This window comes from Spermophilus citellus (assembly GCF_964194105.1).
Source record: "Spermophilus citellus genome assembly, chromosome: 2".
Taxonomy (NCBI): Eukaryota; Metazoa; Chordata; class Mammalia; order Rodentia; family Sciuridae; genus Spermophilus; species Spermophilus citellus.
In genome coordinates this window covers 11,439,297-11,462,720 of record NC_138183.1, presented here as the reverse complement: position 1 = coordinate 11,462,720, position 23,424 = coordinate 11,439,297, and the positions used below count along the sequence as shown (strand labels likewise).

Below are 23,424 nucleotides of genomic sequence, written 5' to 3'. Positions count from 1 at the left end.
GCAGCAAATTTATACCAACGAAAATCAAAACAATTTTTGGAAACCTAAAATTGACTGTTTTCAGTTCCATGAAATTTCATTTAAAAAACCCCATATGCCAAAATGTCCAAATTCTCTTATTTTTAAAAATTGGGACAACTTCCAAAAATCATAGCTATCTTTTTCTTTCTTTCTTTCTTTTTTTTCCTTCCTCTTCTAAAGCTAGGGATGGGTAATGTGCATATGTACTTATCAAGCTTCATAATTTAACCCATTCTGTCAGTACAAAATATTTGCAGTCAAATGCTGAAGAGAGAGGATATGAATTTATTGCCACTGACTCGTTCAAAACAATTAACTCCTAGGTCCCAAGGTTTAACAGATATTTGGCTAAGGAAGTATTTAGGAGTCTAGGCAACCCCAATCTACACCTTTTAGCTTTTGTTCGATACTGCATTTATGGAGGAAAAAAAGGGCACATAAACCACTCTATGGGATGCTGGTAACTTCCACCCACAAACAAACCTTTAATGGCACTGTTGATGATACTTAAGAAAGGCCTTAAGCCAATGACTATGTTTCTCTACAAACATAGGATGGTGGCCCCAAGTTTTATCTGCAAAGGCCTGAGCTTTCTTGGATCATGAATGTTTGAATCCATGGGCAAAGAAAAACCATATTCCTTTTGTAGTATAAAGGGCATAAATCTTAATGTTCAACTTTAAAAATAATTTTGAAGGCAGCTGAGAATAAAATAATATGGAAAAAGAGGTTTATTTGCTCCATTTTTAATTATGATTTTCTGTATAGATGTTTAACTTTATATAGCAAGTGATTTATGGAGAAATCAGGTTAGCAGGAATAAAAAAGGTATAAATTACACCACAGTTTGACTACTTTGTACAAATTACTATTATACTGTCTTCTTGAGGAGCCTATTGGAAATCTTTTGTACATAACAACATCCAGCACTGAGGACCTACTAATGTGCATGGCACTTTGGCCATATTCTTTCTGTCACCCCTTTAGGTAGGTGCCCATTTTGCTGATGGGGATGTAAAGCACATACCCGTTGACTGTCAGAGACAAATGATAGAGCTTTGATTCAAACTTAGGCTCACTGCCTCCTCCAAAAACCCATGGTCCATTCTCATTCTTCTCAACAAAGACAAAACATAAATACAATAAACAAGATGCAGTAATTTGTGCAGAAAAGCCGGATCAGCTTGCTTACACATTGCCCTGGCCCGTTTAAAGGCCTTCCGAATCAATTATTTTAGGTCATTAAGAGGAAGTTTAATTTGGTTGACAAACACACCCCTACTGTGGTGACCTTGCATATCAACAGCAAATGCCTGATGGTCACAAACCGGTACCCTGAGTCACTGAGCATGGTGTTAAATAAAACCACATGTGCCCAGATCTGAAGTGGGATTTGCCTGGGCCAAGGGCACCTCTCTTCAATCATCACTGCCGGTCTCTGAGGTCCTACAAAAGCCCCGCCTCAGTCACTTGCAAGGAGTTTTCTATGAAAAGAAGTCACCAGCCCCATGTGGCTGAACTCAGTTAAAAGTGCCTTTAAGTGAATGTTAATTTAGAAAAAAATCAGTCATTATAAAATAAAAATGGAGGCTGAAAAGAGGGCAAAGACAAACTTAGATGTGTCTTTTAGCTCTTTTTGAAGTATTCCAATTCTATGCCCATATAATGTTGTTAATAACTTTCATTTATTGGTGCCCATGTGATGGGCACCAATCTGGGATTTGTATTTTTTCCCTTGTTCATCACTAAAAACTCTTATGAACTTAGGACTCTACCCATACTACACTTGAGGAATGAGGCACCTTAACAAACCCACCTGTAAGACAGGGGCACCTTCACCAAGGTGGTGTCCTTGATGCTGAAATGCTGTGCATTTTAGTAGCCCTCACTCAATGACCAAAACATTATTTGTGTTTCCAACAGGCACCTCTGAAGAGGCTAATGAAAGAGCAGTTTTGTGTACAGCAGACAAACCGTGTGACAGAGTAACTATCCACTGCTAAACTTGTCCTTCCTTTAAATAAAGGAGCTGATTTGAAGGGACATATCATGTTGAGCTAGAATCTGAACCCAGGCCCACAGGACTCCAGGGCAAGGGCTCTTTCCACTCTTCCACAGGCCTCAGGCAGGCCACTTCTTACCTAGCAGAAATCTGATTCATTTAAGCATTAATGGGTAAAAATTTATAAATTTCAAGGTTTTTAAAAAAGTCATTTTAACAGTGTTAAATGGGACTTTCATATAATGATGGCCAAATAATAAAAAGAAAAATGGGAACCAAGAACATCATTGATGCTCTCATTTCCCTGGGATTCTCCTAACAATGACTCAGTTTTTCTAGTGTGATTGAGGGCTTGCTGGTCCCACAAGAGAACATATCCACCATGACAAATGAGACTGAAGCAGTAGATGCTTAACTGAGCCCAAAGTACTTGTTGGGTTTAAAACTGTTTTATGTTAATTAATCTCAACTTTACAATTAAGTGACATTTTGGAATCACACTCATTTTAAAAGAAGATGCCAATGCAAAGAGGAGGGAGCTTCCAGGAGGAACCCATTAACCTTCTCCTAGGCCTGAGGTGACCAGAGCCTGCTACACTGCGCTCTGCAATCTCCAGATGTGATGAGAGTGCCAATGGTATGCAGCATGCTAAGGAAACGCCAGGAAAACCAACTATCATCCAATTCCTTCTCTCTTTACAGAACAATCTCCAGGGATTCATCAACTCAAACTTTGCCTCATATTTTTTACTACTAATTATGATAATAAATATTCGATACGACATTTGAAAGAAGCTCTTCATATCCACGGTACCAGTTAATTCTCACAACTCTTTTTAGATGTATGACATCATCTTAATTTTACAGATAAGAGAAGGGAGCAGCTAGGGGACCAGGCTCCAGGCGTTAATGTCATCAGAACTTGTCTTTGGAGGACTATGGGGCTGCATTCCTTTCCCCTTCCCTCAATCCCCAGCACAAAACACTGAGTAGTAGTAGTTCTGGCACAGTTGGGGCCTCTGCCCAATACTGGGGTTGGGACAGCCATAATCCACACAGCTTCAGGGTGCACAGAGCAGGGGGACTCTGGGGGCTGATAGACCCTTCATAGTGGAGGGACTGGATGTAAAAGATCTTACCTCTCTGAGCCTCAGCTTTCCCATCTACAAGTGTGGATAGCTCCTGTATTGCAGAGAGTAAGCAATCAGTGCTCCAAAGTGAAAGCAGCAAAGCCTCCAGCATAGTGCCTGGCACTAAGCAAGGACTCAGAAGGTGTCAAGCTCTTCCCTTTCTCAAAGTCCTCCCCACAGACTTATGACTACAACCACTAGGTGGGATTTTTTCATGCAAACATCATCTTGCTTATAAAGCAGGAATATGAATTACTGGGCCCCAACAAATAAATCTCACATTGAATTTCTCTATTCTTGTGAGGACACACAAATCACCATTTCTAGCCAAATATGATTATGGCTCAGAGTTTTGCATTAGCTGAGCATTAACAATGCAAACTACACCTTAATTCTGTCTACACATGGGGTCCTGTGAAGCATCAAAGTGATACAGTGGTAAACAAGAAATACTCTCCACTCACTATGAAACTGTTTAAAAATAAATATATATTTTTTAAAGGGACAAAGGATTAAAGACTTTCTATGGCAAGGGGATAAAAAGAAAATAGTTAAAATAGTACAAACTCAATTGACAGAAATTCAGGTTCTCTGAAACACAAAGAAAAAATCCTATTATTTTGTGTAAAAGCCCCATATTCAAACTAGGAGCCCTACTGTGGACACACATAAATGTGGCCTCTGCATTCCAGCAACCAATCTGAGCTTTGATTAGGCACTTGGATCCAATTCTTAGAATAGAGGCTTAGTGCCACTGAGCACTCCAAGCACTTGGTCTACTTGCAAAATCAGGCTTTTGGGGGCTGATGTCTAAATCTTCCTAGAGAAATGATGATGAGGAAGAGACAGGGAGGAATGCTGGGAGCCTGACCTCCCTGAGCATCCATCGCACACCTCATGCAATTGCATTGGTGGGGACAGCTACCCAGGGGCCTGCAATTTGGTATGTGGGTCCCACTCACCCTGTTCCCACTATCTGCAATAACCACTTAGTGTATCATCTAAATTTATACCCTCAAACTGGGCTACAGAAAGAATATCTGATGCATAAATGTACTGAAAACAGGAGAAGACAACTCTAGTAAAAGTGGTGCTTAAAAACCTCAAAGAAAACCATCGCTACAAACACCTCACCACAGTTTGGTGGCAAAGGAACCATTCAGAAGCTTGGGTTGGGGATGCTAACACATCTGAATTTTATATACATGGTTTTGGTGTGTAATTTCCTTAAGAATTACCTTGATCTTTACAAATATCCATTTACTTTATTAACATGGTTAAGCAGTTTCCAAGCATTTTATATGGAAGGACTGTGTTTCTAATGGCCCACAAGGAGAAGGCCTGACCATATCCCTCCCTATTTACACCCTTCAATGGCTCTCTGTTGCCCTATAAAGTTGAAACTCTTTAACGCGTCTTACATGGCCCTGGATGGCTTGGCCTCTTCCTGCAAAACTCAGGTCTCCCTTTTACCTTCAGCTCCTTGCTCCTAGTAGACACAGAATGCCTCATACTTCCTAGAAAGTCCCCTGGTCTACACCTCAAAACTCTGTACATGGTGTCCCCTGCTCCCCTGTTGCTCCTAGTTCTTATCTGTTAGGCTTCACTTTTCTATTTTCTCTTGAGAGGTGTAGACCTCAGGTTGGAAAAGCTAGACTAGAGATGATGCCTCCCTTCCCCAAGCCTGAAGCAGCCCCAATCTACCACAATTTCTTTGTTTCTTTAAAAGTTGTAGTTGGACATTTATTTATTTATTTTTATGTGTTGTTGAGGATTGAACCCAGTGCCTCACCCATGCTAGAGAAGAGCTCTATCATTGAGACACAACCTCAGCCCCCACACCACAATTATTTTCTACTGTGTGCATTTGCTCCAGACCAAATGTCAAGAAGGTGGAGGTTATGTCATAATCACCATTTTATACAGAACTCCTGGTATAGTGCCATGCCTGGACACAAGATTGCCAACAAATTGCTGGGGAAAAACTATATCCTCTATCCTGGGTTCCTGACATATGTTAGATTCTGGAATATGCTGACATCTGCAGGACTCAGCTCTTGTAGATAAAGAAAGTTAAAAAAAAATCCAGAAAGACAAAGTATCATGACTGAAGTTAACATAGTAAAGAAGTGGCCACACAGAAGTACAGAAGCACATTTATCAAATCCTACAAAAGTATCATTCCCAATACTGGTACTGCCTCCTATACTGCAAACCAGGAGAAAATGGGGCAGGCACAAACCAACTATGCTAAAGCTTTTTCTCTAGGGAATGAGGATGATGACCCTTGGAACCTAAGGGTTTCTAAAACAATTTCAAAGTCATCACCTTAACAATGTAAATGGCTTTAAGGCCACTGAATAAATAGAAACAGCAATAACTGTTGACTTTGCAGCACTCTGTATGTGCTGGACATCCGAATTTTTCACTATATCCTTTCCATGATCCCTCAAAGAAGATTTTTACCCTTTGATTATAAGTGAGAAAACCAGGCTCAGCAGACAATTGCCTTGCCCGAGATCACATGAGCAGGAAGGAGGAAAGCCAGAATCCAGGGCCCTCACTGCCTCAGCGTACAGGTGGAACTTCATTTACAAGCTAGCCTGAGCTTCTCTTTGGAACTATGTCATTGCTATCACCTTGCCTTCCTCCTTCCTCACTAATCCACCATCAACAGTAATATCGAATACCTTCTGGATACATGCCCCCTAGCCCCCGCCAGGCCTGTACACAAAACACTGTGAAGCTTGGGGGTAGATCTCCATTTATTAAACAGAAGCATCATCTACTAGGCATGACCTGGCCCCTGCTGCCAGATATGGTATATAAGAGGGACTGAATAAATGTCATTTGAACTAAATTGAGATCGGTTGAATGAAAGGAAATAGTCACTATGTAATCTGGCCATGTTTTGGGATTTCCTAGCTGCCAACTAACATGATCATTCTCTCCAAGAAGAAGTGAGGTCTATGCCAATACCCTTGGCTATTCTGCTAACTTGCCACTAGCCTCAAATTGCTTAAATGAGAGAAAGAATATCAAAAGGCAGAAGGAGAGAGAACGATATCAGCTACAAACTTGTCACTTTAGAAGGAAAGTAGACTCTTTATGGTGACAAGGTTACCATTTAACAAACAGCAACAGCATCCTGTTTGAGCTTGAAGACTAGAATTAGGTCTTTCCCCAAAATAACCTTTTTCCAAATGAGAATACTCGATTATAATTTCTCTTTCTTTTTGTGCAATAAATTTGAGTGTCATAAAAATGGTTAAAAAGTCTTCCTATGGTAGCTTTTTCTAAACTTTTACGAACATCTGCCACATTCATTTGAAGTTTAAAAAATTCTGGCACATATGCAAAGGCATAATAAGGTGCCTATAGCTTTCAAGAAAAAATAACAAGACAGTCAAAAATAAGCCTTTTGCTGAATTGCCAGTAAGAAAACTAGTGTAGTGAGAAGAGATGGGCCTCTCTGAACTCCTTCCTTAAAGAGCTCTCCTTGGCCCCAGGTCTGTGCTCCTGCCCAAGTGTTACAGCCCGTTTTCCTGAAGCAAATCACAGAGGAAGCATCTTTAGCACTGAAAGGTATAACTGAACCTGATAAATCTACTCAGGAAGCACAATAGGGCTCTCTGAGTGTGAGCTGAAACCCAGGGGAAGAGATCAGGAGACAAAATTCTGACATGTGGAGTTCATAGCTGCCCTATGCACCCAGGAAACACTCCTTTGTTCAAAAGGCTGGTTTCAAGGGTGGGGAAACTACCATGTTTGTTTTTCTTTTGGTGTTAACCACATAGTTGTTCAACACAGCAAATTCCTTCCCAATCTCAGTCAAATGACAGGGCCAAGATCTGTCTTGGCCAGTGCATCCTGAGCTTTCATACTTACAGCCCTTCAAAAACTGGACAGAGTAGACTCTCGCCCATTCACCTAAGTGCAAACTGTTTCAAGTTTTAGCTTCAACATGCACACATATTTTGCACTGTAAATTTTACTACAAAAGGCCTTGCTTCAAATTACTTACAATCATAGAAAAGGTAACAAAAAAAATTTACCTCCCTTGTCTTTATGTAAAATTATGGTACTGGGTTGCCTGCAAACAGTGATGCCCATTGGAGGGCTCCTGAATATGCTCCAAATTACAATTCCCTAAGCATTCATTCCACCCTTCTTTTCAGTAAGCATGAACTGCTTGATGCACCGTAAAGATGCCGAGGGCACGAGAGAATGACAATATGCGTTGTTCCCAGACAATTCATGCTCCAGGGGATGACAGAGAGAACAGGGAAGCAAACAGCTATCATTCAGAGTTAGAGGTTCTTTAAGTGAAAGAAGGAAGACAGCAGACCGAAGACCTCTTGGAAGAGGTAGAGAAGGGCAGGGCCTCTCCATGCAAAGGTGCAAGTATGTGGATCTGATAGCCTACGCACTGGCTAACAAGTACTCTAGCAGTGATGTGCGGAAGACCTGACATTAGAAGAAAAAACCACCCAGAACTCAGGGATAGTGCAGAGGGAAAGTGGGCCACCTAAAGCAGTGATCAGGCAGAAGGCAACACATTCCATGTCAGTGCTATGGAATAAATCTTCCAAAGTCCAGCACTAAGCACAATGCTTGGAACATAAGAGGCCCTCATTTTGCTTATCAAATGAATAAATAAGGCTTTGCAAGAATCCAGGAAAGCAAAGAAAACATGTCAATGAAGACAATGAAGGAGAAACAGGGCAAGAGACATTTTTGGTGTGGTAAGAATTCAGATAGACTGAGTGAGAAAGAGGGACACTAAGCCATCCTCAAAGTGTCCCACTTTGGCATCTATGAAGCCAATGGTTCCATTCATAGGGACTGGGAATATAGGAAGGGGAGTGGATTGGTTCAGTGTGAGTTTGTGTGTATGTGTGTTTGTTTGTGTGTGTGTGTGTGTGTTGGCATGCACATGCACACACAGACAATAAATTGTTTGGGGGAAGGCTGAGTGAGACATCTGTAGCACAACCATGTGAAACTCAGTTGGTGTTTGAAACTTTGGACCTGACAGAGAGGCAGAGCAACATTAGAGTCACAGCTGAGAGTCAATGACTTTGACTTGGTAACTGAAGCAAAAAGCTTAATACAAATGATAGAGGGCAAGTAGAGAAGAAAAGCAATCCAGGACTAGATACTTGCTGGAATTATCTAGAATGCTAAAGGTAGGGGGACATTAAAAGTGTTTGAAAAAGCCTGTGCTGGAGCAGACTGGAAGGCAAGAGGAGAAGCAGGAGGAAGTTGTAGATGCTGATTAGGCCAAATAGTCTTTAGATCAGTGTTTCAAACCCTATAGCAACTGCTGGGAAAGGTCTATTAAAAAGTATTCACTTTTTCATTTTTCATACAAGAGCTTTGAATAGACTCCCCAACTTGACAAATAAAGGTAAAACAGAAGAAATCTCTTCAATCTGATCTAAATACATCATCCAAGATAGTCCATAAACTGTGTACTGTATGTGCTTAGGGCTGGGTGATGACAGGGAGGGACTGTTAACAGAATGTAGGAGCCACATGGCCGTCCTGTCAAATTAGAAATTTGAGCAGATTTCTGTGGTCTATTTTGATCAAGATTCTCAATGTCAAACAAACAGGTTTTTCGATAACCAACTTGTTTCATTTTCGTAAGCACAATAGCACAGTGTGCAACAGTTAGTGGAGAAGCAGGTGGTCCTCGTCGACGTGAAATGAAGGCAACAGAAGAAGAGAAGTAGCACTTCCTTTAAGAGATGCAAAGCACCATCACAGACGGACATGGCTGTAGATTCCCCTCCAGAGCTTATCTCCTGTGTGATATAGGCAAGACGCCCACCCCCTGCCCCATTCTGCTCTAGTACAAATGTCTGCTCCCTCCTGAGGAGGAAAAGGCTTGAGGTTCATGTCTACAAACTAATGGCACTTACAGAAGCACAGAAAAGTCCTTTAAAAGAACTGCTATCTAATTGGTACAGCCATACAGAAAGCAATCTGGCATCAGATTCAGAGCTTTGACCAAGCATTTCTACTTTAGGGATTCTATGCTAAGGAAATAAGTCAAAATGCAGATAAAGCCTTATGCATAAAGATGTTCACTGAAATGCTATTTATAATAGTGAAAACATTATAAACAATCTAAGTGTTCAACAGTAGGAAAATAGTTAAGTTGTGGTATATCCAAATGGTGGGAATGACAGGTAGCAAATTGAAAATCATTGTTACTAAGAGTAGACAAAAACATGTATAAGTACTCATACCATAATGTTAAGTAAAATTAAGACATAAAATTATATATATGTCACATATCAATCATGCACATTTATTTAAAATACATATTCTCAGAATGAAGACTAGAATTAAGAATAGTAAAATTCTAACAGTAATTCAATCCAGAATAATGGTATTGGGGATAATTTTAATACTCCTCTTCACACTTCTATCCACCATTTATATCATATTCTCAAAATACAAAAGAACAAAAATACAATACTGTTATAGTGGTTTAGAATACACATTATTATAAAAAGTGAACCATTTCTCTTCCCTTGTTCAAACCCTCATAGAACCCTTTCCTCTGGCCTCCCTACCTTCATAACCTTTATAACCCCTCACCCATAAAAGCCTGTAATCTCTAAGCAAAGTGGGAAAGCCCTGGAGTCAAGAGCCAACTGAAAGGGTCTAAAAGGAACTCAGTCCTGTGCACCCAGAAGGGGAATACACATGAGCTTTTGCTTTGTTCTGATCTGCTCTCATTCACAGAGATGTGTATCCCAAGACCACAGCTTTCCACTACACAAAGCAAGACAAACCCCAAGTTGAGTGATCAGGGAGGAAAGAAGACAACTTACCTCCATTAAACTTAAATGGATTCCTATGAGGTAGGGCATGGGAGCACTGTGAAGAGAAACAGAGACACACAGCTGCTTTAATGTCTGTTGCTTCCAACAGAAAATTACAGATGGTTCACTATTTGGAGAAAAACTGTTTTAATAAACGTATGCACAGTTACATTTCCTTTCACAACAAAAATCCTAATGTGACATTTTGTTCCCAAGCCTAGAAACTTCAGAAGAATTTCAAAACACAGGCAGCATTGGAAACAGCATGGGGAGTAAGAAGAGCACCAGCCTTGGTGTCAGTCCCTTGACAGCAGCTATGCAGCTGCATGGCCTTGGTCACCCAGGCTTTAAAATGGGAACCTGGACTCAAACTGGAATGTTATTAGAATGACAGAAAATATTCATCAAGTGATGAGTAGAGTTCCCGATATAAATGGAAGCTATGATTGCCATGATTATAATCAAAAAAGCAATAAAAATTGCATGGAGGACATAATGGGTTTCAATGAAGAATAATTTATTATTTGCTGTTTTCTTCTACAACCAAAAGATGTCATCTACTGCCCATTCTGATTGAACAAAGTATTTGGAGAGCTGCCAGTAAGCTTCTTCACCCAGTGGAACACATGCCACCTGATGATACCATTCATAAAGACTCTGTTAACTGCTTCATTCAACAAGTTACCCAGGTTCAGTGACTAAGCAAAGAAGGAGAGCCCAACTCAAAGGCTTTAAAACCTGGGCATTTGGGATTGACCAGTCCTTCCTTTGTTTTCAGGAGCCTGTGTGCATGTATGTGTGTACACATGATCATTTATGATACTACCTACCAATGATAAATGTGCTAGTGGTTACATGAAGACCTATAAATTCAGCTTTGTTAATCCACAAAATAACTTTATAAGATGGGTATAACCCCACATTTTACAGAGGAGGAAACAGACCAGAGCAGTAAATCACTTATTTAATGCCACAAAACCAAGGAAATGGTAAAACCTGGGCTTTGACTCCAACATGTACCTGTTTCTTCTTTGGCGTCACTTTGATAAGGAACCTACAACTCCCAGGTTCACCAATCACACGGTGTCTTTTCTAGGGGCAGATGAGGGAGATCAAAGAGCAGAGAGGAAGGAAGAGACTGGAAACTTTTCCATCTGTCTCTCCAGTACATGATACATTGTATGAAATGTGCACAAAATTTATCATTATTATTTTTATGAGTTGGAGGAAAGACACTTGGTTCATACTAAGTTGATTAGGTACATTTCCTCTGGGACAGCTGGGGGAGTCAAAGTGCATGGACAAAGATGGCTCTTTGGGGATAGGTTGAAGAAACAAGGATGGGCAAGTAACCAAGCAGGAAAGGTTTGCTTACAACAGAAAATGAAGTGGTTTAGGCTTTATCTGGGAAGCAATGGTGAGACAACAAAAATTTCTAAACATCAGATGATCAGATGTAAATTTTGATATGCTCAAACATTTTTAAAATAAGAAAGGACACAATTCCCTCATTAGTATTCAACAAATAAAATTTTCCAAGCAAAAATCCTTCCCCAAAATATAAAATTTCCTCCTTATTACAGATCTAAGAAGTAATATATTTTGGAAGTCTGCAGAACAGACTTCAATATTAGCAGCACAGTTTGAAAACTATTCTTCTAGGAGACTTTTATATTTGATAATAGCCAAAGAAAGAACCATATACACAACAGTACTGAAAGTGAAGTTATCCTTTCTTTTCTTCCATCGTTGTCTTCTCTCTTTTTTAAAGTATCTGCTGGGCACATTCAGCTTCTCTCTGCTTCTATGAGAAGGAAATGCCCGGTGATATTTTTTTCCCCCTTAAACTGTAAACCATTAGTTTAGCTGCCAGCTACACAAATGCTCCAACTTCCCAGTGTGCCTGGCTTTGCTGTCCGAGCTTTTTCCAGTGTACATTGAAATGAATGTGTTTCTAATTAAGTAGCTTCAGGAACAAGACAGCTTCAATGTCAAAAATACAAAGTCTGAACCCTGGCAGGAAGTCTTGAGACTGCAAATGTCTCATCCAGTGGAACCTTGCCTAATGTAATGAAAGAAAGCAGGAAGAGTGCAGAATTCCAGAAAAATGGCCACTTATTAAATGTGTCTAGGAGCACAGCCTAACACATAGGAAAGGAAAAAAAGCTCATATCTATAATACATAACTAAATTCTATCAACTTTTCTAGTTCTTACACTTAATCATACAACTGATTAGTGACCACAAGTTTTAATTAGAATTTCAGAAATGAAATATGAACAAACAAGTTAACATACAGAAAAAGACTCTCAAAAAAAAAAAAAAACACAGAGTAAAAGGTTAAAATAATACCTATGGCAAAAACCCTTTGTATAAATTTAACCATAGGCTCTATCTGAAAAAAAGAAATATTTTGTACAATTATATATATATGTAGGTTTAAATGCCATGCCCTTTTGCTCAGAAATAAAAATCCATGATACCCTGAAAGAGAGGGCAAAAGAACTTTATAGAAGTTACTGTAGATACAAGAAGGGACAAAGTGGGACTTGCCCTTCTGGCATCTTTAGGTAGGAATTTTTTAAAGCCCAATAATTTTCCAAAGAGTAATTATGGCCTATCATAGAAATAGTTTCTTAGCCAAGTATTGTTAGGACTGCAACAGCTCTCTATTTAGAAAATATTTAAAACACATTTATTCTGAAATCATAGCAGTTCCATGTTTTGTAAGAATTCAAATTTGGACAAATACCTTTTATTTTATCATCGTTTGCCTACAAAGCTTCAAATGTCTTCCCAGAATCTACAGCATTTTTACTCTGCAAATACATAATCAAATTTTAAATTTATGGGAAGGGGAGAAAAAGAAACCCAGAGCCTCCTTAACATCTCAGTGTTAGTAAGCATGTAAAACTAGGTAATTTTAGGGACATTCTGAAAATAATTCCTATTCTCAATATACCTCAATAATTATTGCAGCTACTGACTCATTTTATTGGAAACCTATTTTCTTTGCCTCTTTATCAAAAAGAATAAAAAAAATAACACCTACCCATGATTATATCATCTTAATAGAACTGTTTTTATGTCTGCATTATTCCTTTTTTAATATTAAACCACATTAACAGTTGTGTATCTTTGAAATTTTATTGTTTTCTTGTTGGTCACAATAACATTCCCCCATATTGCTCTATAATCTTCATAATTTATATATGTAGGTTTAAATGCCATGCCCTTTTGCCCAGCAATCTTAAAAACTGAATATTTTTCACCAATTATAGATGTATCATAATTTACTGAATCCTATCCCTAGAGTCTGACAGTAAGTTGCTTCCAATAACATAAGTAACATTACTATGAAAATGAACAAATTCATGTGCATGAATTCCCATACATTGAATTACTAAGTCAAAGGGCAGGACTTTTTCTTTTTAAATATCTTTTGTTATATCTTAGCCAAGTGTTTTCTTTTTATTTATTTATTTATTTTTATTGTTGGTCGTTCAAAACATTACAAAGTTCTTAATATATCATATTTCACAGTTTGATTCAAGTGGGTTATGAACTCCCATTTTTACCCCGTATACAGATTGCAGAGTCACATCAGTTACACTTCCACTGATTTACATATTGACATACTCATGTCTGTTGTATTCTGCTGCCTTTCCTATCCTCTACTATCCCCCCTCCCCTCCCCTCCCCTCCCTTCCCCTCTCCTCCCCTCTTCTCTCTCTACCCCCTCTACTGTAAATCATTTCTTCCACTTGTATTATTCTTCTCTTACACCTCATTTCCTCTTATATGTAATTTTGTATAACCCTGAGGATCACCTTCCATTTCCATGCAATTTCCCTTCTCTCTCCCTGTCCCTCCCACCTCTCATCCCTGTTTAATGTTGATCTTCTTCTCAAGCTCTTCGTCCCCACCCTGTCCTTGGTTACTCCCCTTATATCAAAGAAGTCATTTGGCATTTGTTTTTTAGGGATTGGCTAGCTTCACTTAGCATAATCTGCTCTAATGCCATCCATTTTCCTCCAAATTCTATGATTTTGTCATTTTTTAATGCAGAGTAATACTCCATTGTGTATAAATGCCACATTTTTTTTATCCATTCATCTATTGAAGGGCATCTAGGTTGGTTCCACAATCTTGCTATCGTGAATTGTGCTGCTATGAACATCGATATAGCAGTGTCCCTGTAGCATGCTCTTATTAGGTCTTTAGGGAATAGACCGAGAAGGGGAATAACTGGGTCAAATGGTGGTTCCATTCCCAGCTTTCCAAGAAATCTCCATACTGCTTTCCAAATTGGCTGCACCAATTTGCAGTCCCACCAACAATGAACAAGTGTACCCTTTTCCCCGCATCCTCTCCAGCACTTGTTGTTTGACTTCATAATGGCTGCCAATCTTACTGGAGTGAGATGGTATCTTAGGGTGGTTTTGATTTGCATTTCTCTGACTGCTAGAGATGGTGAGCATTTTTTCATGTACTTGTTGATTGATTGTATGTCCTCCTCTGAGAAGTGTCTGTTTAGGTCCTTGGCCCATTTGTTGATTGGGTTATTTGTTATCTTATTGTCTAATTTTTTGAGTTCTTTGTATACTCTGGATATTAGGGCTCTATCTGAAGTGTGTGGAGTAAAGATTTGTTCCCATGATGTAGGCTCCCTATTTACCTCTCTTATTGTTTCTTTTGCTGAGAAAAAACTTTTTAGTTTGAGCAAGTCCCATTTGTTGATTCTAGATATTAATTCTTATTCTATGGGTGTCCTATTGAGGAATTTGGAGCCCAACCCCACAGTATGTAGATCGTAGCCAACTTTTTCTTCTATCAGATGCCTTGTCTCTGGTTTGATATCAAGCTCCTTGATCCATTTTGAGTTAACTTTTGTGCATGGCGAGAGAAAGGGATTCAGTTTCATTTTGATGCAAATGGATTTCCAATTTTCCCAGCACCATTTGTTGAAGATGCTATCCTTCCTCCATTGCATTCTTTTAGCCCCTTTATCAAATATAAGATAGTTGTAGTTTTGTGGATTGGTTACTGTGTCCTCTATTCTGTACCATTGGTCCACCCACCTGTTTTGGTACCAGTACCATGCTGTTTTTGTTACTATTGCTCTGTAGTATAGTTTGAAGTCTGGTATCGCTATACCGCCTGATTCACCCTTCCTGCTTAGCATTGTTTTTGCTATTCTGGGTCTTTTATTTTTCCATATGAATCATGATTGCTTTCTCTATTTCTACAAGAAATGCCATTGGGATTTTGATTGGGATTGCATTAAACCTATAGAGAACTTTTGGTAATATCACCATTTTGATGATGTTAGTTCTGCCTATCCATGAACAGGGTATATTTTTCCATCTTCTAAGGTCTTCTTCTATATCTCTCTTTAGGGTTCTGTAGTTTTCATTGTATAAGTCTTTCACCTCTTTTGTTAGGTTGATTCCCAAGTATTTTATTTTTTGGGGGGATATTGTGAATGGAGTAGTTGTCCTCATTTCCGTTTCAGAGGATTTGTTGCTGATATACAGGAATGCATTTGATTTATGCGTATTGATTTTATATCCTGCCACTTTGCTGAATTCATTTATTAGCTCTAATAGTTTCTTTGTAGACCCTTTTGGGTCTGCTAGGTATAAAATCATGTCATCTGCAAATAGTGATAATTTAAGTTCTTTTCTTATTTTTATGCCTTTAATTTCTTTCGTCTGTCTAATTGCTCTGGCCAGTGTTTCGAGGACTATGTTGAACAGAAGTGGTGAGAGAGGGCATCCCTGTCTTGTTCCAGATTTTAGAGGGAATGCCTTCAATTTTTCTCCATTCAGAATGATGCTGGCCTGTGGCTTATCATAGATTGCTTTTACAATGTTGAGGTATGATCCTGTTATCCCTAATTTTTCTAGAGTTTTGAACATAAAGGGATGCTGAACTTTGTTGAATGCTTTTTCTGCATCTATCGAGATAATCATATGGTTCTTATTTTTAAGTCTATTGATGTGGTGAATAACATTTATTGATTTCCGTATATTGAACCAGCCTTGCATCCCAGGGATGAATCCTACTTGATCATGGTGTATAATTTTTTTGATATGTTTTTGTATCCCATTCGCCAGAATTTTATTGAGGATTTTTGCATCTAGGTTCATTAGAGATATTGGTCTGTAGTTTTCTTTCTTTGAAGTGTCTTTGTCTGGTTTAGGTATCAGGGTGATGTTGGCCTCGTAGAATGTATTTGGAAGTTCTCCCTCTTTTTCTATTTCCTGAAATAGCTTGAAAAGTATTGGTGTTAGTTCCTCTTTAAAGGTTTTGTAAAACTCTGCTGTATACCCATCCGGTCCTGGGCTTTTCTTAGTTGGTAGTCTTTTGATGGTTTCTTCTATTTCCTCTATTGTTATTGGTCTGTTTAGGTTGTCTATATCCTCCTGACTCCATCTGGGCAGATCATATGACTTAAGAAATTTATCTATGCCTTCACTATCTTCTATTTTATTGGAGTATAAGGATTCAAAATAATTTCTGATTATCTTCTGTATTTCTGAAGTGTCTGTTGTGATATTGCCTTTTTCATCCCGTATGCTAGTAATTTGAGTTCTCTCTCTTCTTCTCTTCGTTAGCATGGCTAAGGGTCTGTCGATTTTATTTATTTTTTCAAAGAACCAACTTTTAGTTTTGTCAATTTTTTCAATTGTTTCTTTTGTTTCGATTTCATTAATTTCAGCTCTGATTTTAATTATTTCTTGCCTTCTACTTCTTTTGCTGTTGTTTTGCTCTTCTTTTTGTAGGATTTTGAGATGAAGTATGAGATCATTTATTTGTTGGTTTTTTCTTTTTTTAAGGAATGAACTCCAAGCAATGAATTTTCCTCTTAGAACTGCTTTCAATGTGTCCCATAGATTCCGATATGTTGTGTCTGTGTTTTCATTTAACTCTAAGAAGTTTTTCATTTCCTCCTTGATGTCTTCTAAAACCCATTGATCATTCAGTAACCTATTGTTCATTCTCCAAGTGATGCATGATTTTTCCTTCCTTCTTTTGTCATTGATTTTCAGTTTCATTCCATTATGATCAGATAAGATGCATGGTATTATCTCTACTCCTTTATATTGTCTAAGAGTTGCCCTGTGACATAATATATGATCTATTTTTGAGAAGGATCCATGTGCTGCTGAGAAAAAAGTGTAACTGCTTGATGTTGGGTGGTATATTCTATATATGTCAATTAAGTCTAGGTTATTAATTGTGTTATTGAGTTCTATAGTTTCCTTATTCAACTTTTGTTTGTAAGATCTGTCCAGTGGTGAGAGAGGTGTGTTGAAGTCTCCCATGATTATTGTATGGTGGTCTATTAGACTCTTGAACTTGAGAAGAGTTTGTTTGATGAACATAGCTGCACCATTGTTTGGGGCATATATATTTATGATTGTTATGTCTTGTTGGTATATGGTTCCCTTGAGCAGTATGTAGTGTCCCTCTTTATCCCTTTTGATTAACTTTGGCTTGAAATCTATTTTATTAGATATGAGTATGGACACTCCTGCTTGTTTCCGCAATCCATATGAGTGATATGATTTTTCCCAACCTTTCACCTTCAGTCTATGTATATCTTTTCCTATCAAATGTGTCTCCTGTAGGCAGCATATTGTTGGGTCTTATTTTGTGATCCATTCAACGAGCCTGTGTCTCTTAATTGGTGAGTTTAAGCCATTAACATTTAGGGTTATTATTGAGATATGGTTTGTTCTTCCAGCCATATTTGTTTATTAATGTTACTAAACCTTATTTGTTTTCCTCTTTGATTACTTTCCCCCCTTTACTGTCCTACCTCCCACTGTTGGTTTTCATTGTTATTTTCCATTTCCTCTTCCTGTAATGTTTTGCCAAGGATTTTTTGGAGAGATGGTTTTCTAGCTGCAAATTCTTTTAACTTTTGTTTATCGTGGAAGGTTTTAATTTCATCTTCCATCCTGAAGCTTAATTTCGCCGGATACACGATTCTTGGTTGGAACCCATTTTCTTTCAGTGTTTGAAATATGTTATTCCAGGGTCTTCTAGCTTTCAGAGTCAGTGTTGAGAGATCAGCTGTTATCCTGATTGGTTTACCCCTAAATGTAATCTGCTTCCTTTCTCTTGTAGCTTTTAAAATTCTCTCCTTATTCTGTATGTTGGGCATCTTCATTATAATGTGTCTAGGTGTGGATCTCTTATGATTTTGCACATTCGGCGTCCTGTAGGCTTCTAGGATTTGGGATTCTGTCTCATTCTTCAAGTCTGGGAAGTTTTCTCGTATTATTTCATTGAATAGATTGCTCATTCCTTTGGTTTGGAGCTCTGTGCCTTCCTGTATCCCAATGACTCTTAAGTTTGGTCTTTTAATGTTATCCCATATTTCTTGGATGTTCTGCTCATGGTTTCTTAGCAGTCTTGCTGAGCTGTCTATGTTCTTTACAAGTTGAAATATTTTGTCTTCATTGTCTGATGTTCTATCTTCTAAGTGATCTACTCTGCTGATAGTATTCTCAATTGAGTTTTTAAGTTGGTTTATTGCTTCCTGCATTTCTAGGATTTCTGTTTGTTTGTTTTTTATTACCTCTATCTCCCTGTGTAATTGATCTTTTGCTTCCTGGATTTGTTTATGTAGTTCCTTGTCAAAGTGATCTTTCATTGTCTGATTTTGCTGTCTCATGTCTTCCTTGAGACTCCAGATCATCTGAAGCATGTATATCCTGAACTCTTTATCTGACATTCTATCTGTTGCAGCTATTACCTCTTCTAAAGTTGAGTTGACCTGCATTGCTTGTGGTCCTTTCTTTCCTTGTCTTTTCATACTGCTCGCGTTTCTTTCTGCTTGGTGAAACTGTTGTGTTTTTGAAATTTTCCCCCTATTTATTTATATTGCTCTTCTATAGTTGGAAAATCTCCCTTGCAGGGTGGGTAGTGGCTGTGCTCCTCCTCTAATTAGGGTGATCTGTCTACCACGCTGGTCAGTCGCAGGTCTGCCCACCCTGCGGGCACGGGTGGCGGCTCTGCTCTGCCCCCACTCCAACTGTGGTGACGTGTGACATGTCTACCACGTTGGCAGGCCTCTAGGCCTGTTCCGCCGGTGGGTCTCAGGTCTGCCTACCTTGCGGGCTCGGGCGGCAGTTCTGCTCGGCCCCCACTCCAAATGGGGCTACCTGACTGCTTCTCCAATGGGTCGCTGGGCCTTTTCCGGACACCGGAGGCGGCTCTGCTCCACCCCCACTCCAACCAGTGTGACGTGACTGCCTAGGTGCTACGTGTCCACCACGCTGGCAGGCTACCGGGCCTGTCCTGCCAGTGGGTCGTAGGTCTGCCTACCTTGCAGGCTCAGACGGTGGTTCTACACAGCCCCTATTCCAAATGGGGTGACTTGGCTACCGCGCCGTCGGGTCGCTGGTCCTGTTCCAGGTGTAGGCGGCTACTCTCTTCGGCCCCAGCTGCAGTTGGGGTGTCGTGATACCACGCCGGCGGGTCACTTGGCCTATTCTGGGTGCAGGCGGCAGCTCCCCTCTGCCCCTCTGGCCCCCACTGCACCCAGCAGAACCCGGACCGAGAAGCAGTTACCGCGGGGTCCCCGTCCCTGGGCCAAAGCCGCTCAGGGAGCCAGAATCCGGCCTCTCCGAGCCCGGTGCACGCTCCGCTAGGAGCAGGCTCCAAGGAGCGATCTCTGCAGGTTCCCCAGCCCTAGGCCAAAGCAGCTCCGGAAGCCAGAGCCCGGCCGCTCCAAGCTCTCCAAGCTCGGTGCACCCTCTGCTGGGAGCAGGCTCAAAGACGCAGACCCCGCGTGTTCCCCAGCCCTGGGCCAAAACTGTTCCGGGGGTCAGAACCCAGCCGCTTCGAGTTCGATGCACGCTCCACTAGGAGCTGGCTTCAATACGCAGTCTCCGCAGGTTCCCCAGCCCTGGGCCAAAGCAGCTGCGGGAACCAGAACCCGGCCGCTCAGAGCTCGGTGCATGCTTTGCTAGGAGCGAGCCCCAAGGAGTATTCTCCACAGGTTCTCTAGCCCTGAACCTGAGTGATCTGTCTGCGAGAAGCAGGCAAATGCCAGCCTGAAATCACCTGTTCCGTAGCTGAATGAGCTGAGATCAGTAGAAAACAGGGATGATTCCATCAGTTCTCCAAGATGGCGGCCGCTGTCCCCCTCCGTGGTCCGACCGGTGTCGAAAACCGAACTGGACCGCTTCTCTCCTCCGTCTCAAACCCAGAACTCAGCACTAAGCACGGCCATTACGCCGCTGGCAGGAGCCCCCAGAATCCGCATCGCTGCACCCCCAGTCCGGCACCTTGCCGCTTCCCAGCGCGCGCCGCAGACTCCAGCCGTGGGGTTATCCGCCGATCAGGCAATGTGACCCTCCGTGCGGAGAAATCGCCCACGTCCGAGCCCCCGCAGCCGAACCTCACGCGATGGAAATCCCTCTACTAGATTCTGGAGCACCTCAATTTCGCTGGAATTTCCCAACAAGACAGCCTTCAGCTGTTTCACCTCATCTTTCTCCCGCACAGTGACGCGGCGCACGGGGGTGATGCACTCCCTTCGCCGCCATCTTCCTTAAGCCTGGCCAAGTGTTTTCTAAAAGGGCAGTACTTGTCCAGTGGAGACCTTTCAGCACTGCTGTAAGCATCAGGACAACCCCTGAGGTGCCTAACACAGCGGCAGCACATGATAGACAGGCACTCAGTAAGTGACTATCTAGTCCAAAGGAATTTTCTCCAAGTCCTTCGCATGGCTGGCACCATTGGACCAATTTTCCTCTCAGAGAACACTTTTTGATCCAGTCTTGGTTCCAAAGGACCCCTGGCTCTGGGACACCTGGCAAAGCACTGATGGGGAGGTCAGGACTCCATGAGGACTAGTAGGTACCTGGCAAGCATGAACCCTAAACATGGGCTTCTGACTCCCAAGAATGCTATCCTGTCACAGGTGTCCTCCATTAAATTCAACAGGGTTGTGCATCGTTTTCTTTCAGAGAGCAACTTTGCTCTTTATCTTAATATGCCACCAAGGAAACAATGATTCTTTGCTTTCTGGTCACTTAGAATAACAAATTTTAAAAACCTTTTCTTGCTCTTGGGCATACATTAAAAGGAAATATGGGAACATAAATTGGGTAAGCTCCAAAACTTCCTATCCAGAATCCTACTCATCTGAATCATTTTCTGATTCAGAGTCATCAAAGTCCATGTTTTTCCAAGGGTAATTCAGTATTAAAACAAAACAAAAATTTATCTGCTACAAACTATCTTTCTGTTTTAGGTCCGAGAAATAACTTGTTTGTTGCTCTTCTAGAAAATATAAATGCAAATCTACTTGCTTTACGCTAATGGCAAATGTACATTCTCCTCTGCTCAGTGGCTTTCAGTATTCACGGTGACTTTTCATTTCAATGCTGAATCATAGTGTGATTTTGAAGACATTTAAAATGGCAATTAAACACAACACATACAGAACCAACAACACACATAATTAAATTAAAGCAGTGATAACATTAACAGCTATGACCAAATCTGTGCACAGGCAGGCCATGACAACTGTGTCACAACTGCTGGTAGATGACAGAGATTGTAGGATGCCATTGTACATCTCTGAAGAGCAGAATAGGGTATCTCTGTACTGGGCTTTTGTTCTCTGGGAATTATTACTCTATCTGACTTCCTCAGTTACATCCTGGGAGAGTGAAAGCTACTCTTTCTTCCTTCTCCTCTGCAAAGGAAAGAGGTTCTGTTGCAGTGACAATATAATGACCTCTACCTGAAAGGATCTTTATTTTGAATCCTAAGGGGAAAATAACTAATATTGTTGAGTAACTATAACCCAATCACTTTCATGCTCTACATATATAATTCTCAAGGCAACTCAGCAAGGTAGCACTGTTATTTATCCACATTTTCAGGTGAGAAAACAGGCTCAGAAAGGTGAAATAACTTACCCAAGGTCACACAGCTAATAAATGGTGAACCATACTTCAAACTCAGAACTGTCGGCCTGTGAGCCCAACCTGTGCCCAAGATGTCAAACAGTGCATACTCAGTACTGATGCTGAGAGGAAAGGAGTGCTGGTGTACCAAAGGGGCTCTTCAGCCAACCCTGGTCCAGACTCTAAGCCTCGGACACTCAGCACTTCTCATCCAGGTAGGTCCTGGAGTCTAACCATTCCTAATAACAAACAGGCATGAATGTGGATCCTGCAGATTAATGATCCTGTAAGCCCATCATTATCACTGCACTTTCACAATTTGTTTAATTCCTTCCCCCAGATACTACAGCCCTCTTCATTATGTTCCCCCAGGTGAGCTGCTACAAATTGGAAAAGAGTCAGGTGAAATAAAGGAACATTGTCTGCTTAAATACATAAAATACAGCTTCCCAAGAGAAAGGGGATGGGGAGTGGTAGGGGTGTGGGGAGAAGGGCACCACCACCAGGTGAGCAACCCTTAGGAAGGAACACAGCTTGGTACAGTCCAGGAATTTCAAAATCCACTGTTTTTCTTTTCTTTCCTCCCATATAATGCCTCCTCAGTACTACCATATGCAAATGTAGCACCTACCTCATGTCTCAGAGGAATATCACCTTCTTATCCAGGCACCCTTCTCAGGCAAAAGGAGACAAGGGAGCCCCCAAGTCTTCCCTCCATTTGCGATTTGTGTGTGTGTGTGTGGGGATACCAGGTTCAGATTGTGAAAGCATAGCAATAACGATAACCAGGGGCACTTAACCAATGAGTCACATCCCAGCCCTTTTTATTTTGAGACAGGGTTTTGTTATGTTGCTTGGGTCCATTCGCTATTTTTAAAGGTAAGGAAAACTCTTAAAGAGGCCTTCTTCATTTCAGCTCTTTCTTCCTTGTTTTTTGTAAAGAAATAAAAGTGTAAACATAGCTTGCCTTACACTTTTAAATTCTTCTTTAAATAACGAGGTCTGGTTTTGTTAAAGAGGTTAAAGGACAAAAGAAAAGGAGAAAGAACAAGAACAGAGACAACACACACATCTTGATGGAGAACACAAATCATCACAGCTCTGGTCTTACTGAGAGAGACAGGTGGATGCTCCTCAGGATAACATGGTGGCCAGTGTAGCACCTGAGCCAACAAGAGCAGCCACCACCCACTGACTGCATTTGCCATGGGCCAGCATGAGGCTAAGGCTTGACAGGCATTTTCTCACTGGATCCTCATGACAACAGTATACTATTGGTATCACCATTTCAAAGATAAAGAAAATAGGGTTAAGGAAGCCGAATAACTCATCTGAGGTTACACAGAGAGGCAGGGGCAGAACTGAGACTAGACTCCAGGCCCACTGAACCATGATAACACCTTATCACTTCCCAGAAAACCAGCACTCATATCACCAAGGAAGCAAGAATAGGTGGAGATAGGTTAGTTTTCTCCAACTGGATCCTGAGGACC

General features: G+C 40.7%; 1 protein-coding gene across 9 annotated transcripts in view; it reads right to left on the bottom strand.

The window, feature by feature from the left end:
- The window catches only part of DENND1A (DENN domain containing 1A), a 521,188-nt gene that overhangs the window by 198,701 nt on the left and 299,063 nt on the right, over nucleotides 1–23,424 (bottom strand). For all 9 annotated transcript variants that reach the window (XM_081282502.1, XM_081282504.1, XM_081282503.1 and 6 more), the window contains one exon: nucleotides 10,002–10,047. In XM_081282502.1, coding sequence (XP_081138628.1) covers nucleotides 10,002–10,047 — 46 coding nt within the window. The remainder of the gene's footprint in view (nucleotides 1–10,001; nucleotides 10,048–23,424) is intronic.